We start from the raw sequence: 19,044 nt of genomic DNA on the forward strand, positions 1-19,044 counted from the left end.
GCTGTTCACTCCAACATGGGGTGAAGATTCACCACACTTTCCACAGGCTCTAGTGAGATGTCAAAGAGCTGTAAGAGTTCAAAGAATATTTCTTGTATATAGTGTGCTAAAACTGGAGCAGATGCAGGACAACTAACAGCCAAAATTAAAATAATGCCTTACCTCTCAAAACTGGTCTTCAGCTAAGATGGACTACAAAAGATGTTAACAGAAGAAAAAATGTCCACTGGACAGAAGACACAGGTGGATGTGGCCCCTGGAGAGAAAGGAAACAGTGTGAAAAAACTTGAAAGTTGCACTACATTTTAGTTAAGAAACACTTATTACCTAAATAAAGTAATGAAATGCTGTGACAAGTCTGCAAAGCCTACTACTATTTGCATTGTAAACAGAATGCCTGTGTCTTATACAACTTCCATGTTCAGGATACATTCAACGGCAGTTGTATTCTGTGACCTATTTTGACTACTTGAACATTTGGAAGAATAGTCATTTGTGACAGTTAAGAAAATGAAGTGAAAGAAAAATATAACTTGGTTTTTATCTACCATATCCATACTGTCTGCCCTTCACAAAAATTGATGCCATCAGTAATTCCCCTTTCATTATTTAGTCTGATTTCTTGTGATTGAAATTGTCATGTTCCATATTGTTAGTGTTATATGAAGTAATAGTAAACCTTGAAAGTAATTTGGTGTTAAATGTTTATTTTTTTAATGGGAATATTCCATCAGAATCTTGTTAATGGTTCATTTATTATTTCCAGGTGCAACAAATTAAAGTTTTTCTTTTACTGTTACACTTATATCTTTACTGTTACAGCAATGTTTATTGATTGTAAATTAACCCAAAAATGCAAGATGATGTGTGGGAAATGAGTTTTAGAATGTGTTACAGACATAATACTGGTTTTCCTTTCCTACTGAACACCAGATTAAGTCTACTTCATTTAATGTGCTCCCATATTTCACTAACATGGTTTTGTCAGTGATGCACTCTCTAATTCTTGTTCTGTTCTGTGCAGGAGGCAGTTTCTCCTTCGAGCCCCAGCTTTCCAGCTGTGAGTGTCTCCCATTTTTACTCTAACTTAATTGCATGTGTTTAGCAAAATTTCCTATAGCTTACCTGATATTTCTCAGTTTTGTTCTTTCAATTATTCAATTAAGTATGTTGAGAGGGGGAGAGAGAGAGAGAGAGAGTGAGTGAGTGAGTGAGTGAGTGAGTGTGTCCACAGGAAGGAGAGGAAGATATGGCTATCATTAGCACTGACATTTCATCTCCTGTAAGTAAACCTTGCCCAATAATTCTGTCTCATAATGTTAACCGATATTTGGTTTACTAAAGTAATTAATGATAAAGGGGCAGTCGAAGAAAGAAAAGACTGATGGAAAAAGTAAGTATTCTTTACTTATTCAGTAGTAATCGCCATAACTGTAAATGCATTTATCCCACTGTGAAACAAGGTGGTCGGTACCTTGTTTGTGGTTGCCTATAGAACCATGACTGAACGGAGGTGGGTACCTCTTTGTCCAAAGCAAGTCAACAGTCACAAATGTCTTTCTTCAGAGCTCCAAAAATATGGAAATTGTATGGAGGACATGTAAGCACCTCCCAGTGAATCTTCTGCAGTGTAATAAACAACCTTGGCAACATATGGGTGGGACCCACATGTTGCCAAGGCTGTTTAGACTACAATGCAGAAGTTTAACTGGGAAGCCCTTACAAATCGTCCATACAGTTTCCATATTGTTGGAGCCATAAGGAAAGACATTCTTGACTGACAGTTTGCTTTAGGCATTGACCATCTTGTCTCACAGTAGGATAAATGTATTAACAGCTACAGCAATTACTTTTGAAATAAAAAGTTTACTTACTTTTTTCATCTGTTTGGTTTTTGTTTGACTGTCCTATATCTATCACGCACAGTTCATCACTGCTTCAATACCGATTTGTACTGATTTTGCCATTTTATGCTCCTGCTCCTGCCTATAAGAAATCACTCATGAATTATGAATACAACTGATAAGGCAGTATTTGTGTGTGTATGGGGAGGGCAGGCAATCCTATTATCATGGTTCCATGCAGGCCAGTTTTTCTCACAGTGGCTCATGTAGCCATTGTACCACTTGAAGGTTCTAATGCTGTAAAACTATGGCATCTTACAAACAAAATTAATATTACTGTTGATTCATAATGTGTTGAAAAAATAAATTAGTGTTGTTTCCATGTTGATTCACATGTGTTTTGGTTTGTTCAGTCATGGTGAAAAAGGATTGTTTCTGGACAAGCTCATAACAATCGTGTGTAATGGTTATGGTTAAAAACTTGATGCTAATCCATATATTGTATCACTTCATGTCAAAAATTGTAAAATAACTGAATACATGAAATGCGTTCATGAAAACCAGCGCTCCAACCTTACTAGAGTTTAGACACAGATTAGAAGTGTCCCAGCAATTCAAAACCATGACTAGTAGAAACATACTCACAGAAAATAAATTGAGTTTGGAAAATAATTGTGTTCTTCTTTCCTAACAAGGTTCTCACCAAACCACTGTTTTGATAATGTAATAATTCCAGTTACAAACAAAACAGATACTGATGAGTGTGATTACTACTGAACCATCAGTTTAGTAACTCATGGTTGTAAAATATTGAGGTGAATTATGTAAAGCAGACTGCAAAAACTGGTAGAGGCCGAACTTTGGAAAGACAAGTTATAGTTCCAATGAAATGTAGGCACAAGTGAGGCAGTACTGATTGTATGATTTATAGGTTGAAGAAAGGCAAACATATGTTTGTAGCTTTTGTAGATTTTGAGAAAGCTTTTGACAGTGTTAACTGCAATATACTCTTTGAAATTCCAAAGGTAGCAGGTATAAATACAAGGAGTGAAATGTACTATAACAGAAACCAGACTGCAGTTAAGAGTCAAAGGACTTTAAAGGGAAGCTGTAGTTGATATGGGATCAAGAGAGGTTTGTAGCTTATACTTGACGTTACTCAGTCTGTATATTGAGGAAGTTGTGAAGGGAAATCAAAGAGCATTTTGGAAACGAGTTGAAGTTTCCAGTCTGCTGATGAAATTGTAATTTTATCAGAGATGGCTAAGGACTTGAAAGAGTGGTAGAATATTATGGATAGCGTCTTGGAAAGGAATTATAAGATGAACATAACTAAAAATAAAATGAGGATAGTGGAATTTAGTCAAATTAAAACAGGCAATGCTGTGGACATATTAGGAAATGAAACGCTAATAGTAGTAGATGTGTAATGCTGTCTCAGCAAAAAAATAACTAATGACGGTCAAAATATAGGGGATATAAAATGCAGACCAACAACAGCAGAAAAAGGTTTCTGAAAAGAGAAATTTGTTAACATCAAATAAAAGTGGAAGTGTTGGGAAGTATTTTCTGAAGGTATTTTCTGAAATACAGCCTTTTATGGAAATGAAATGCAAATGATAGGCAATTCAGACAAGAAGAGAATAAAAGCTTTTGAAACATCATGTTATAAAAGAGTATTAAATCTTATATAGATAGATCAAATAACAAATCAGGACATACTGAGTCAGATTGGGAGAAAAAAGAAATTTATGGTATGCCTTGACTAAAACAAGGAATCAGTTGATACGACACATGTTGAGACATCAAGGAATTGTCAATTTGCTAATGGAAGAAAGTGATCGGGGTGGGGGGTCATGTAGAGGGAGACAAATGCTTTGGTATAGAGAGCAGGTTAAAACTTGATCCAGGCTGTGTTATTTACGCATAAATGAGGATGCTTGCCCAGGACAGACTAACATGAAAAGCTGCATCAAACCAGTCTCCAGACTACTACTGCTACTATGGCGATGACGACTACAGTTTAAACGATCACTGCTGTTTTCCATTTACATCCTGCCCGTAGACATCAGGTCGAGTATCAGCATAATGTTAAATCAGCTGATACAGCTTCTTGCTTGCCATTCATTTCATCTTGACAAATTCGTTCTTGTTACCATCACAAATTTTTACCAGCTAAAGATTTATCTTGCCAATGGGACTTCATAGCTAAACAACCTGTAACCTCTCTAGCGTTTTGTAAGGTATACTTCAACAATAAAGCAAGTCTTGATCTGAACCATAATTTTCCTTCTCTCAGCTGTTTGATGTATGGGATTATTTTAAGATTTTCTCAATTGTGGTTTCATCCTTTGTTTGGTCATAAACCAGAGAGTGCAGTTTACTGTTTGAATATACAGGATAGTTCAAAAATAATACTGAGAGTACTAAATTGTATTACGAAAATTAATAAGCATTTATACAATTTATTATACTACTACAAAAGTACCATTTATTGGCCAACAGATGTCAAGACAATGTACTGTCTTAGTATTTATGGCGTTAGTTTAAATTGCACCTGTGATTTGAGGGTCTAGGTATCTGAAATTGGAAATATGTTCTTAAAATATCCCAGATTAAGCAGTCCAGAGATACAATATCAGGTTTCGTGGGGGCTGTGGTTTGACTCATCCTAACCATTCCATGAGTTGAAGCCTGCACAGATAGAGGAGTGTGGAGAAACTCTGTCCTGTATTACACTGAAGAGCCAAAGAAATTGATATACCTGTTTAATACCGTGTAGGGCCCCCGCGAGCATGCAGAAGTTCTGTGACACAATGTGGCATAGACTTGGACTAATGTCTGAAGTAGTGCTGGAGGGGAAGAGTGGTCCTGGAGCCACTCTGTAGCAATTCTGGATGTGTGGGGTGTCACATTGTCCTGCTGTAACTGCCCAAGACTGTCTGAATGCACAATGGGCATGAATGGTTGCAGGTGATCAGACAGGATGCTTACGTATGTGTCCTGTCATTCGTATCCAGACTATCAGGTGTCCTGTATCACTCCACCAGCTTGAACAGTCCCCTGCTGACATGCAGGGTCTATGGATTTATGAGATTGTCTCCATACCCTGTCTCCATACCCATCCACGTCCATCCGCTCGATACAATTTGAAACGAGACTCGTCTGACCAGGCAACATGTTTCCAGTCATCAGTAATGCAATGTTGGTGTTGACGAGCCCAGGCAAGGTGTAAAGCTTTGTGTCGTGCAATTGTCAGGGGTACCCATGGGGGCCCTCAGCTCTGAAAGCTCGTATTGATAACATATGTTGAATGGTTCGCGCGCTGACACTTGTTGATGGCCCAGCATTGAAATCTGGAGTAATTTGCAGAAGGGTTGCACTTCTGTCACGTTGAATGATTTTCTTCTGTCATCGATGGTCCCATTCTTGCGACGGTCGTCCATCTCTTGCTGGAATGTCCACTTTCACTCTGCGGTGGACTTTTAACTTCCCCAGCACCCTACCTTTGGTGCTGGGCGACAATGCAACAGCAGCTTCAGTTTTCCATTTTATTTGTGAGGGTGGGTTTTATCATTTGATCTAAGTTTTCACACACATCCTTTGTCCCCTGTGTGCTTCACCCTAGCGCTTTTAGGGTGGAGGTTTTAATGTGTTGCAGAGTGGCTGGCTTCTCCTTTTTATTTCCATTGTCGGCCAGCCACTGTAATCTGCTTTCCTGTTTTACTCTCTTCTGACTGTTTCTTGTGTGTCTCTGTTTTCTTGTCCTGTTTTGTTCCTTTTAGTGTTTGTTACCTTTCCTTCATTCTTGTGGTTTCTCCTTTCTTTCCATTTTGTGTTGTACATCTCTTTTTTTTCCTCCCCCATGTGGCATTGTTTTATTCGGAACAAGGGACTGATGACCAAGCAGTTTGGTCCTTGGTCCCTTCCCCCACCCCCCCCGTCCCCCTCTTTTAAACCAACCAACCAACCTGTTCTTGCAGGATCTTTTTCCGGCTGCAGCGATGTTGGAGATTTGATGTTTTACCAGATTCCTGATAATAATGATACACTCGTGAAATGGTCTTATTGGACAATCACAACTACATCTTTATTTCACAGATACTGTGTCCCACCGCTCTTGCACAAACCATGACACCACATTCAGACTCGCATAATTCTTGATAACATGCCATTGTAACAGCAGTAACTGATGTAACAACCGCGTTAGACACTTGTTGTTTTATATAGGCATTGCCGACCACAGCTCCATGTTCTGCCTGTTCTCATATATCTGTATTTGACTGTGCATGCCAATACGAGTTTCTTTGGCACTTCAGTGTAAAACATTGTTAACCTCATTTAAATCTTTGAAATCCTCTACTACTGGGAAAATGTAAATTTATGTGATATTGAGATAAACGTTTCTTATTTGGCAGCCACAACATGATTGTGGGGCAGCCCACACCAGTCTGTCACTGTTGGGGACAATACACTTTCTTGTGTGGTCTGTGATGCACAACTGCATCAGTTATACTGATTGGCATCCATTGATTTGGAATCCATTGTTGGAGCAATTAAGAAAACAGGTTGCAGTCAGCTGCAGATCATCGCTCACATCAGCATCAATGATATTTGACACCATTCAAATTAATAATATTTGACCATTCTCAGCTTTTACTGAAGACCGGCTGAGGTAGAGGAGATTACCTAACCTCACTTGCGAGACCTCTGTACAGCTGTTAATTTGCGGTGTTGTCCTGAGGATTGAGCATATGGTAGTAATAGGTGGTGCCCAGTATAGACTAGGGAGTACTATGCATACATTATCAGCAGTAAGAATTAAGTCTTGCGGGAACAGTTCTGAAAAGTTTGTTTGATGATAACCTTGAACAACTAGTCCAACAAGCCTCAATTGAAAGAAATATTCTAGACATCATATTTACAGAGACCTGATCTTTTTGAGAGTGTTACAGTGGAGAGGGAGATTAGCAGCAGTGATGCTATTATGGGAAGAATGGTCAGCAAAGGCAAAATGTCCATCAGGAAAGGTAGGAGAGTGTTTGTGTTTTGCCAATCAGTATCACTATCACCTTATTTAAAAGATGAAATGAGAAAATTTTGATCAGGTCAGGTGTATATGGAAAAATTGTGGTCATTGTTGAAAGACCTTGTAAATTTCAGTCTAGATAAGTAATAAGACAGCAAACACCCATCCTGGTTTAACATACTGTTCGTAAATGGTTGCGAAAACACACTTGACCTCTTAGCCACAAACAATCCAGAGCTAATAGAGAGCATCATGACTGATACAGGGATTAGTGATCACAAGGTTGTTGTAGCTAGGCTCAATACCGTTTCTTCCAAATCCAACAGAAACAAACGCAAAATAATTTTATTTAAAAAAGCAGATAGTGTCACTAGAAGCCTTCCTAAGAGACAATCTCCATTCCTTCCGAACTGACTATGCAAATGTAGACGAGATGTGGCTCAAATTCAAAGATATAATAGCAACAGCAATTGAGAGATTCATACCTCATAAACTGGTAAGAGATGGAACTGATCCCCCATGATACACAAAACAGGTCCGAACGCTGTTGCAGAGGCAACGGAAAAAGCATGCGAACTTCAGAAGAATGCAAAATCCCGAAGATTGGCTAAAATTTGCAGACGCGCGAAATTTGGCATGGACTTCAATGCGAGATGCCTTTAATAGGTTCCACAACGAAACATTGTCTCGAAATTTGGTAGAAAATCCGAAGAAATTCTGGTTGTATGTAAAGTACACAAGCAGCAAGACGCAGTCAATATCTTCGCTGCGCAGTGCCAATTGTACTGTTACCGACGACTGTGCTGCTAAAGCGGAGTTATTGAACGCAGTTTTCCGAAATTCCTTCACCAGGGAAGACGAATGGAATATTCCAGAATTTGAAACACAAACAGCTGCTGACATGAGTTTCTTAGAAGTAGATACCTTAGGGGTTGCGAAGCAACTCAAATCGCTTGGTATGGACAAGTCTTCAGATCCAGATTGTATACCGATTAGGTTCCTTTCAGATTACGCTGATACAATAGCTCCCTACTTAGCAATCATATACAACCGCTCGCTCACCGATAGATCTGTACCTACAGATTGGAAAATTGCGCAGGTCGCACCAGTGTTTAAGAAGGGTAGTAGGAGTAATCCATCGAACTACAGACCTATATCATTGACGTCAGTTTGCAGTAGGGTTTTGGAGCATATACTGTATTCAAACATTATGAATCACCTCGAAGGGAACAATCTATTGATACGTAATCAGCATGGTTTCAGAAAACATCGTTCTTGTGCAGCGCAGCTAGCTCTTTATTCGCACGAAGTAATGGCCGCTATCAACAGGGGATCTCAAGTTGATTCCATATTTTTAGATTTCCGGAAAGCTTTTGACACTGTTCCTCACAAGCGACTTCTAATCAAGCTGCGGGCCTACGGGGTATCGTCTCAGTTGTGCGACTGGATTCGTGATTTCCTGTCAGGAAGGTCGCAGTTCGTAGTAATGGACGCAAATCATTGAGTAAAACTGAAGTGATATCAGGTGATCCCCAGGGAAGCATCCTCGGACCTCTGCTGTTCCTGATCTATATAAATGACCTGGGTGACAATCTGAGCAGTTCTCTTAGGTTGTTCACAGATGATGCTGTAATTTACCGTCTAGTAAGGTCATCTGAAGACCAGTATCAGTTGCAAAGCGATTTAGAAAAGATTGCTGTATGGTGTGGCAGGTGGCAGTTGACGCTAAATAATGAAAAGTGTGAGGTGATCCACACGAGTTCCAAAAGAAATCCGTTGGAATTCAATTACTCGATAAATAGTACAATTCTCAAGGCTGTCAATTCAACTAAGTACCTGGGTGTTAAAATTACGAACAACTTCAGTTGGAAAGACCACATAGATAATATTGTGGGTAAGGCGAGCCAAAGGTTGTGTTTCATTGGCAGGACACTTAGAAGATGCAACAAGTTCACTAAAGAGACAGCTTACACTATACTCGTTCGTCCTCTGTTAGAATATTGCTGCGCAGTGTGGGATCCTTACCAGGTGGGATTGACGGAGGACATCGAAAGGGCAGCTCGTTTTGTATTATCACGTAATAGGGGAGAGAGTGTGGCAGAAATGATACCCAAGTTGGGATGGAAGTCATTAAAGCAAAGACGTTTTTTGTTGCAGCGAGATCTATTTACGAAATTTCAGTCGCCAACTTTCTCTTCCGAATGCGAAAATATTTTGTTGAGCCCAACCTACATTGGTAGGAATGATCATCAAAATAAAATAAGAGAAATCAGAGCTCGAACAGAAAGGTTTAGGTGTTCGTTTTTCCCGCGCGCTGTTTGGGAGTAGAATGGTAGAGAGACAGTATGATTGTGGTTCGATGAACCCTATGCCAAGCACTTAAATGTAGATGTAGGTGCAAGAGAGATTGTAGGGGTACTGATAAGTTACTAGCAACTCTTGCATCTGCCCAAAAGTGAAACCTTCAAATTGTTTTGCACAGTCAGATCCTGGTGAAACATCAGAAAATCCTTAGACGTTCTGGTTATAAATATGAAGTCAGTGAATGGTTCCAAATCTTCCACTCCATCTGTCATTTGCTCAATCTGGTGTCAAAACTGAAAACAACAAAGAGAATACAGAAATTTGAAATTTTACATTTAAAAATACATTCACACAAGAGGATATGACCCTATCATTTTATGACTGCTACACAGATTAACAATGAGATGAGCAACATGTATGAAAGATGACTTGTTTTGGTGAGCTTTTTAACACACTTCTTTAGTTGAAAGCCTTTCAACCCAAAGGCTACACTACAGATCATTCTGTGACCACAAACTTCATTCACAAAACAGTAGTGATAGTAATACAGGGATAAACATAATCAGTGTTCAGTTGTACCCTGAGAAACAACTTTGCACTACATCACATATCGTGTGCTGTGATTCCTGATAAAAGCAAATCGAGTTACTATAGTGATTTACAAGTTTCTGAAACTGAAGTTCCTTACTTAGGGGGTTCTGTATTGCATTTTTTTCTCTGAAAATATACAGTTTCTTTAATGCATCACATTAAAGATCTCTCTAAAATGTTTTATATGTGGGGAAAGGAATTTTTGGTGATGAAACTGGTAGGCTTCTGGGACACACAGAGGCAAATATTTCAGGCGGAGGTGAAGGAAATATTGAAACACACTGGATTGCACCTGCCAGCTATTTTTGAAACACTCATGCTGAGTGTGAAGTGGTGATCTGTATTTACTTTCTTAGGAGAAGAAAAACTTCTTAGCAAGATCGCAATAAAACATTGTATTGTGAATGACTGGTTTCAGTAAAACTATGTTACCATCATCAGATCTGTAACGACATTACAAAATGTGCTACAAATAATGCCAAACTAACCCATAGAGGAATCATGACAGCATACCTTCGTACAGGTTGTTATAAACATCTTGTGCCAGATGCACACATCTTCTTTCCATCAAATCTCCAAATGCACAACATATGACATGAATGATGTGGTGGCATGTCAAAAGTAAAAGTTTAAATTACTATGTACACAAATCACAACATTGCTTCCATATGATCACGCATCATGCCTACTAGAGTGCCACAAGACTGACTGTCACCAGCCATTGCGTGAGATGAAGTGACAGCAAGTATGACAGGTGTTGCTGCGGTGCATGGTTTCTACCATTAAAAGTCAAACACGTAATTTAAAACCAAGATTCCAAATATAAAAAGTTCTGAAATGCTAAAAAAACTTAGATTTCTTCCTGACAAAATATGGTTAAGACGTCCTATACATCATATTTACAGTAAATGATCATACGTCATGAAGCTGCAAGTACCTTTACGATGGCATAGCTAAGTAAGCGCCAACATAAATACTAAAAAATTGACTTTGTTTTTAGTGGAACATTATAAAAAAAAGTTCAACTGAATGCCAAAAAAAATTTTAGGAAATTATTAATATGCAGTGGTGTCCAATCAAAGTCTGAAGCTTGTGCAGCTAATCTTAAAATTATACTATTATAGTGCAACACACCATGCTTTGGGCACGGAAAAATTTAGCGATGTGATTGCCTATATCAGGGCCATAATTACTATGTGACATGCCAACAGAAAGCAGTCAAAAGCAGTTGTAACCTGCTTCTTAGATTGAACTAATGGGCATCTGTAGCCAAATAATACTGAACAAAAATCAAAATGTGATCCTGAATCACAGCCCTACGAAAGCTCGTTTGTTTCATTATACGAATAAAAATTACAAACTAACATATAATGATTCCTTGGAATATTGTCATGTAGCCAACTATCTGTCCATCCATCAACCTACACAAAGACAATCCAGAGTTAACCACACCATATAGTCAGCATCTGCCTGCAGCAAGGCAAAACTGCCTTCTATATGAAGAGTAGAAGGCCAAAAATTTGCTAAATATGTAGCTGTGAAATTTACCATCACTCATGCGACTTGTATTCTGCTACGTAACTCAAGGTCTCCACTCAAATCATAATACCAAATACTGAAGAGTAATAGCAAAATACGAGACATCCAGCAGCCTAAACAACTGCATCTGTTTGCCTTCTATCTACACAAAAATGTACATAGGATATCCTGTCAGAGTCCTTGAGCTACGCTTCGTAGCTCAAGATCTTCCTGCTGTATGTGGACTTCGAGCTACAATGGTGTTATAGAATGATTTATTAAGAGTAGCCTCCAGTTTGCCTGAGTGATGGTATATTTCATAGCTAAGCATCTAGCAAATTTTTAGCCTTCTATTCTTCAGATAGAAGGCAGTTTTGCCTTGCTGCAAGCAGGCGCTGAGTATCAGAACTGGTTAACTCTTCAGTACCTGTGACTATATGCTGCTGCATGTGGACTTTGAGCTACAGTGGTGTAGTGGAACGATTTATTGAGGATAGCCTCCAAGTATTTTAGTGTTAATTATTTGAGCCCATGTTAGGTACCTGGTGTATTCTGTGAGTTATTCAGAGTTCCATCTGTACTGGATTGCTCTCATGCAGGGTGATGGATGAAGACAAATTGTTGGCTACATTACAGTATTCCTAGGAATCGTTATATATTAATTTGTAATTTATATTTGTGTAATGAAATGAATGAGCTTTCATAGGGTCGTGAGTCAGGATCACGTTTTATTTTTTGTTCAGTGTTTGGCTACAGATGTCCATCTGCTCAACCTATGAAGCAGGTTGTTAAAAGTTTCAACTTCTTTCTGCTGGCATGCCACGTAGTAATTATGGCTCTGATATAGACAATCACTTTGCCTAATTTTTCCATGCTCTAAGCATGGTGTGTTGCACTATAAGACGAGGGTGGTTTGGAAAGTTCTCGGAATCACCACGAGAGGTCAGCGTTAGCGCAACGAGCTGTTCACATGATATTCATTGGACTGTTTCCTGTAAACACGTGCCACATCAGTGCTCTTGGAAGAGAGCTGTGGTGGTTACGTGGCTCCTGTTGTTCCCGTATAGTGATTTGCAAAGATGGAAAAAATAGAGATTCGAGCAGTAATTAAGTACTTCTTAAAGAAAGGTATCAAAGCAAAGGACATTCATGCCTATTTCCAGAATACACTGGGGGACTCTGCTCCTTCATATTCAACTGTTGCCAAGTGGACAAATGAATTTAAATTTGGTCGGGAGAGCTTAGATGATGGTCCGCATAGTTGTCGACCAAGACGTGACTACTCCAGAAATCATTGCAAAAGTGCACACAGTGGTCATGGAGGATTGTCGATTGAAAGTGCGTGAAATTGCTCAAGCTTGCCAGATGTCATCTGAATGGGTATATCACATTTCAACTGAAGAACTAGAAATGAAAAAATTATCTGCAAGATGGGTGCTGCGACTCTTGACGCTGGACAATGCGTGCCCACACACGTGTGCTGCCGCTATGGCAAAATTACATGAACTGAGGTATGAATGGTTGCCACACCCACCTTATTCATCTGATATGGCTCCGTCAGACTTCCGTCTCTTCCCAAAACTGAAAATTTTTCTTGGTGGATGAAGATCCATTTCAGACGAAGAAGTGATAGCCGGAGTTGACAATTATTTTGCAGGGCCAGAGGAAACTCATTTTCGAGATGGGATCAAGGCACTGGAACGTCATTGGACCAGGTGCGTTACTGTACAAGGAGACTAAATTGAAAAATAATAAGAGTTTCAATGATGTAAGTACTTTTTTTCTATTCCATTCCGAGAACTTTTCAAACCACCGTCATAGTATAATTTTAAGGTTAGTTGCAGTAGCTCTAGACTTTGGGTCAAACACTGCTGCATTTTAATAATTTCTTAAAAATTTTTTAGGCATTCAGTCTAGCTTTTTATAATGTTCAATTAAAAAAAATTTAATTTTTTAGTATTTTTGCTGCTGTAAAGGTACTTGCAGACTTGTGATGATAAAATACATTTGTTGTAAATATGATATGTAGGATGTCTTAACTATGTTTTGTCAGAAAGAAATCATCAAGAAGTTTTTTAACATTTCAGAACCTTTTATATTTGAAATCGTGGTTGGTTTTAAATTACGTGTTCGACTTTCAGTGGTAGAAACTATGCACTGCAGCGACACCTGTCATACTTGTCATTTCATCTTGTACCCTGGCTGTTGACACTCAATCTTCTGGCACCCCTAGTAGGCATGCCGCGTGGTCATATGGATGCACTGTTGTGGCGATTTGTATACATAGTGATTTAAATTTTTACTTTTGATGCGCGAACACATCATTCTTGTCAAATATTGTGCATCTGGAGATTTAATGGAAAGATTTTGTGTGCATCTTGCACAAGATGTTTATTATAACAGGGTGTATATGACCCGGGACAACCGGGAGATCCGGGAAAAACCCAGGAGTTGTTTAGATTTCCGGGAAGTTTTCATTGTTTTATGTTAATCGTTACATATTAATTTGTAATTTATATTTGTGTAATGAAATGAATGAGCTTTCATAGGGTCATGAGTCAGGATCACGTTTAAAATGAAATGCGCCATATACAACAACAAAACAGTGCTCATACAAGTGTCTGCCTACAGAAAAGTGTGTCAAAGGCTTTAGGGAGACTATGCAATGCTTTGTAACAACAAATTGCCTCCAATGAGCGTGGCGTGACAACTGTTTAAATTAGATTCGTTTGAGCAGTTGTGGGTGGGCTCTTGCGCATGAGCAGTTGAGTCGCGTATGAGTAGTACCTTCTCCCGCTTCTGGTTACAGAAGTGTGGCTGGGCACTACTACTTAATATTGCCCCGGTTCGGAAATCAGTAAATCTGGGGCTGATGCACAGAGCAGTCTGACTTGTGGTGGGGAGGTGGGTCATCTCCACGTGACCTATGTTTATGTTTAGTGATTTTGTTGTTTCCTCTTCGTTTATTGCTCTTACATTAAATGATAACAAAACGGATTTTTGTGGCCGGGAGCTATCAAATGAATTAAAATACGTTCGTATTACGGAAGGCTAAAATATGTTATTAGTTTTAGATTTTATTTCCACCTTTCTGACAGTCAAACATTAATTGCCTAACAAAACAATGAAGTTGTTTTTGCCGGTTTGCTAAAGAGATTTGGCTTTTATTAATCTTTTCTGTTGAGGCAGTAAATTTTTTGAAACTAAGTGTTTAATTTCACACTGTTGGCTAGTTTCAACTGTTTACTGCATTTCAAGTGCACATATGGCATTATCCCATAATAAAGAACCAAACATGAGATAATACAGTACTGGTACTCCAAGAAAATTTACACACACATGTGCATTTTAAACCGAATTATGCATTTTAGTATGGTTCACGCAATTCCCATGCTCTTGAAGTATCCTCTGGTGTCTTGTTTCTTTTATGACATAATGTAAGAACTTTTAATGTTTTACACGTACTAACATATGGGCTTCCTGCGTCATTGTAGCTGCGCAAGTGCGGTGACGCTTGTTATCTGGCGCTCTCTTGCAACTGCAGAAACGAACCTATTTCTAATAGGTCACGTGAAAATATTACGAATGGTGGTTTGAAAAGTGTTACATTCAAAGCAGATTTCCTTTTACTTAAGATTAGCCCGTGCGGTTAAAGGCGCTGCAGTCTGGAACCGCAAGTCCGCTACGGTCGCAGGTTCGAATCCTGCCTTGGGCATGGATGTTTGTGATGTCCTTAGGTTGGTTAGGTTTAACTAGTTCTAAGTTCTAGGGGACTAATGACCTCAGCAGTTGAGTCCCATAGTGCTCAGAGCCATTTGAACCATTTTGAACTTAAGATTAGCTATGTGCGAGAATGTACGATGAATTTCTTAAATCACAGAGCATTTGACTCTCATTTAAAAATCAACTCTTGAAGGATGACCATTTAGAAGAACTTTGAGCCCAGAAGACCAGACATTTACGTCGTTACTAAAAATTTTACTGGCACATTTGTGTGATTTATCTTAAAGTGTAACAAGTGCAAAAAAGATCAACGTTATATGTAGAAGCCTAGCTTCTCTTCCAGCTTATTAATCTTCGAGACCAATATTATACGTGAATGCTGTGTATAGTAATTTAAACCATTAACTTTTCATATTTGTGTGTTTGCGCTACTTAAGAGTGATCTTGCTATTTATTGACTACATCACGTGTCCTATGCTGTCATCAGCTGGCGAGATCACGTGACATTAGCTATGACGGGCTTACAAAAGCGCATTGCAATCTTGATTTCAATCCTTCGGAAAGTGACATGCAGTGTTTGGTGAATTCGAATTTATATCTTCGTAATATGAAAATATGCAGCGTACATGTTGCTGCACATCAAAGGTCTTTCAAAACGTGTTTCTCCCCCCTGAGTTTCGTTTTCTAAAGTGCCGGGAAATTCTACTCCAGTATATAAAACCATAAACATTCAAAGGATTGATGAGTTTTACGGTGCTGAATTAGAGTATACTGTCACTTAACACAGAAAAAGTGTATTTTTAGCCGGGAAATCTAGAAAAAATCTGGGAATTTTTTTGCCTTGTCCACGTATACACCCTGAATAACGTGTATGAAGGTATGTTGTCTTTGATTCCTCTATGGATTAATTTGGCATTATTTGTGTAACAGGTTGTAGCATATATTGTAATGTATTACAGATCTGATGATGGTAATATAGTTTTACCGAAACGGTCATCCACAGTACAACGTTTTATTGCGATCTTGGCTACGAAGTTTTTCTTCCAAGAAAGTACAGATTCATAAAAGTCTGTGTTCACATCTGTAGGTTCTTGTTTGAGCCCTGTGATGATGATGATGATGAATGTAAAGAATCTGTTATGTATAAGTGGAATGGGAGGTCTTGGTAGTGTAGATATTCTGATTTTAGTGAGAAAGTAACTCTCCATGTTAGCAGAAAATGTAAATACTGTTAAATGCCTGCTGTTGTACTGATACAGTTGTTTGTCTTTCTTGTTTAATTTATACTCTAGGAAACTGATTTCTCATAGTTATTTCTTTCTTTAATTGGTTGAATGTAATAGCCTTAAAATGTTTCTTTATTCCAGTAATGTAAATAAATGATGTATGATGTCAATAAATAAGGTGTAATTGATGTATCCTCCCCCATGAACCACGGACCTTGCCATTGGTGGGGAGGCTTATATGCCTCAGTAATACAGATAGCCGTACTGTAGGTGCAACAACAACTGAGGGGTATCTGTTGAGAGGCCAGACAAACGTGTGGTTCCTGAAGAGGGGCAGTAGCCTTTTCAGTAGTTGCAGGGGCAACAGTCTGGATGTTTGACTGATACGGCCTTGTAACGCTAACCAAAACGGCCTTCCTGTGCTGGTACTGCGAACGGCTGAAAGCAAGAGTAAACTACAGGCATAATTTATCCCGGGGGCATGCAGCTGTACTGTATGGTTAAATGATAATGGCGTCCTCTTGGGTAAAATATTCTGGAGGTAAAATAGTTACCCATTTGGATCTCCGGGTGGGGACTACTCAGGAGGATGTCGTTACTAGGAGAAAGAAAACTGGCGTTTTACGGATTGGAGTGTGGAATGTCAGATCCCTTAATAGGGGAGGTCAGTTGGAAAATTTAAAAAGGGAAGTGGCTAGGTTAAAGTTATAGTGGGAATTAGTGAAGTTCGGTGGCAGGAGGAACAAGACTACTGGTCAGGTGAATGCATGGTTATAAATACAAAATCAAATAGGGGTAATGCAGGAGTAGGTTTAATAATGAATAAAAAATAAGAGTGTGGGTAAGCTGATGCAAATAGCACAATAAACGCATTATTGTGGCCAAGATAGACATGAAGCCCACGCCTACTACAGTAGCACAAGTTTATATGCCAACTACGTCTGCAGATGCTGAAGAGATTGATGAAATGTATGAGGAGATAAAAGAAATTATTCAGATAGTGAAAAGAGATGAAAATTTAGTAGACATGGGTGACTGGAATTCAATAGTAGGAAAAGGAAGAGAAGGAAACGTAGTATGTGAATATGGATTAGGGCTAAGAAATGAAAGAGGAAGCTGCCTAGTAGAATTTTGCACAGAGCATAACTTAAGCATAGCTAACACTTGGTTCAAGAATCATGAAAGAAGGCTGTATACATGGAAGAGGCTTGGAGATTCTCGAAGGTTTCAGATAGATAATATAATGATAAGACAGAGATTTAGGAACCAGGTTTTAAATTGTAAGACATTTCCAGGGGCAGATGTGGACTCTGACCACAATCTATTGGTTATGACCTGTAGATTAAAACTGAAGAAACTGCAAAAAGGTGGGAATTTAAGGAGATGGAACCTGGATAAACTGAAAGAACCAGAGGTTGTACAGAGTTTAAGGGAGAGCATAAGGGAATGATTGACGGGAATGGGGGAAAGAAATACAGTAGAAGAAGAATGGGTAGCTCTGAGGGATGGAGTAGTGAAGGCAGCAGAGGCTCAAGTAGGTAAAAAGACAAGAGCTAGTAGAAATCCTTGGGTAACAGAAGAAATATTGAATTTAATTGATGAAAGGAGAATATATAAAAATGCAGTAAATAAAACAGGCAAAAAGGAACACAAAAGTCTCAGAAATGAGGTCGACAGGAGGTGCAGAATGGCTAAGCAGGGATGGCTAGAGGAGAAATGTGACGATGTAGAGGCATATCTCACTAGGGGTACTTACCGGAAAATTAAAGAGACCTTTGGAGAAAAGAGAGCCACTTGTATGAATATCAAGAGCTCAGATGGAAATCCAGTTCTTAGCAAAGAAGGGAAAGCAGAAAGGTGGAAGGAGTATTAGAGGGTCTATACGAGGGTGATGTACTTGAGGACAATATTATGGAAATGGAAGAGGATGTAGATGAAGATGAAACGGGAGATACGATACTGTGTGAAGAGTTTGATAGAGCACTGAAAGACCTGAGTCGAAACAAGGCACCAGGAGTAGACAACATTCCATTAGAACTACTGACAGCCTTGGGAGAGCCAGCTCTAACAAAACTCTACCATCTGGTGAGCAAGATGTATGAGACTGGCGAAGTACCCTCAGACTTCAAGAAGAATATAGTAATTCCAATTCCAAAGAAAGCAGGCATTGACAGATGTGAAAATTACCCAACCAGTTTAGTAAGTCACAGCTGCAAAATACTAATGTGAATTCTTTACAGACGAATGGAATAACTGGTAGAAGCCGACCTCGGGGAAGATCAATTAGGATTCGGTAGAAATACTGGAACATGTGAGGCAATACTGACTCTACGACTTAGAATATAGATTAAGGAAAGGCAAACCTACATTTCTAGCATTTGTAGACTTAGAGAAATCTTTTGACAATGTTGACTGAAATACTCTCTTTCAAATTCTGAAGGAGGCATGGGTAAAATACAGGGAGCAAAAGGTTATTTACAATTTGTACAGAAACCAAATGGCAGTTATAAGAGTCGAGGGACATGAAAGGGAAGCAGTGGTTGGGAAGGGAGTGAGACAGGGTTGTAGCCTCTCCCCGATGTTATTCAATCTGATATTGAGCAAGCAGTAAAGGAAACAAAAGGTAAATTCGGAGTATGTATTAATATCCATTGAGAAGAAATAGAGACTTTGAGGTTTGCCAATGACGTTGTAATTCTGTCAGAGACAGCAAAGGATTTGGAAGAGCAGTTGAACGGAATGGACAGTGTCTTGATAGGAGGATATAAGATGAACATCAACAAAAGCAAAATGAGGGTAACGGAATGTA

The 19,044-nt window shown here is 39.0% G+C and overlaps 1 protein-coding gene across 7 annotated transcripts in view; it reads left to right on the forward strand.

Annotated features, from left to right (window-relative positions):
* Positions 1-19,044, forward strand: part of LOC124596599 (epsin-1) — a 168,550-nt gene that overhangs the window by 63,728 nt on the left and 85,778 nt on the right. For all 7 annotated transcript variants that reach the window (XM_047135795.1, XM_047135801.1, XM_047135800.1 and 4 more), the window contains exon 6: positions 1,025-1,060. In XM_047135795.1, the coding sequence (XP_046991751.1) occupies positions 1,025-1,060 (36 nt within the window). The remainder of the gene's footprint in view (positions 1-1,024; positions 1,061-19,044) is intronic.

This window comes from Schistocerca americana, chromosome 2 (assembly GCF_021461395.2).
Source record: "Schistocerca americana isolate TAMUIC-IGC-003095 chromosome 2, iqSchAmer2.1, whole genome shotgun sequence".
Taxonomy (NCBI): domain Eukaryota; kingdom Metazoa; phylum Arthropoda; class Insecta; order Orthoptera; family Acrididae; genus Schistocerca; species Schistocerca americana.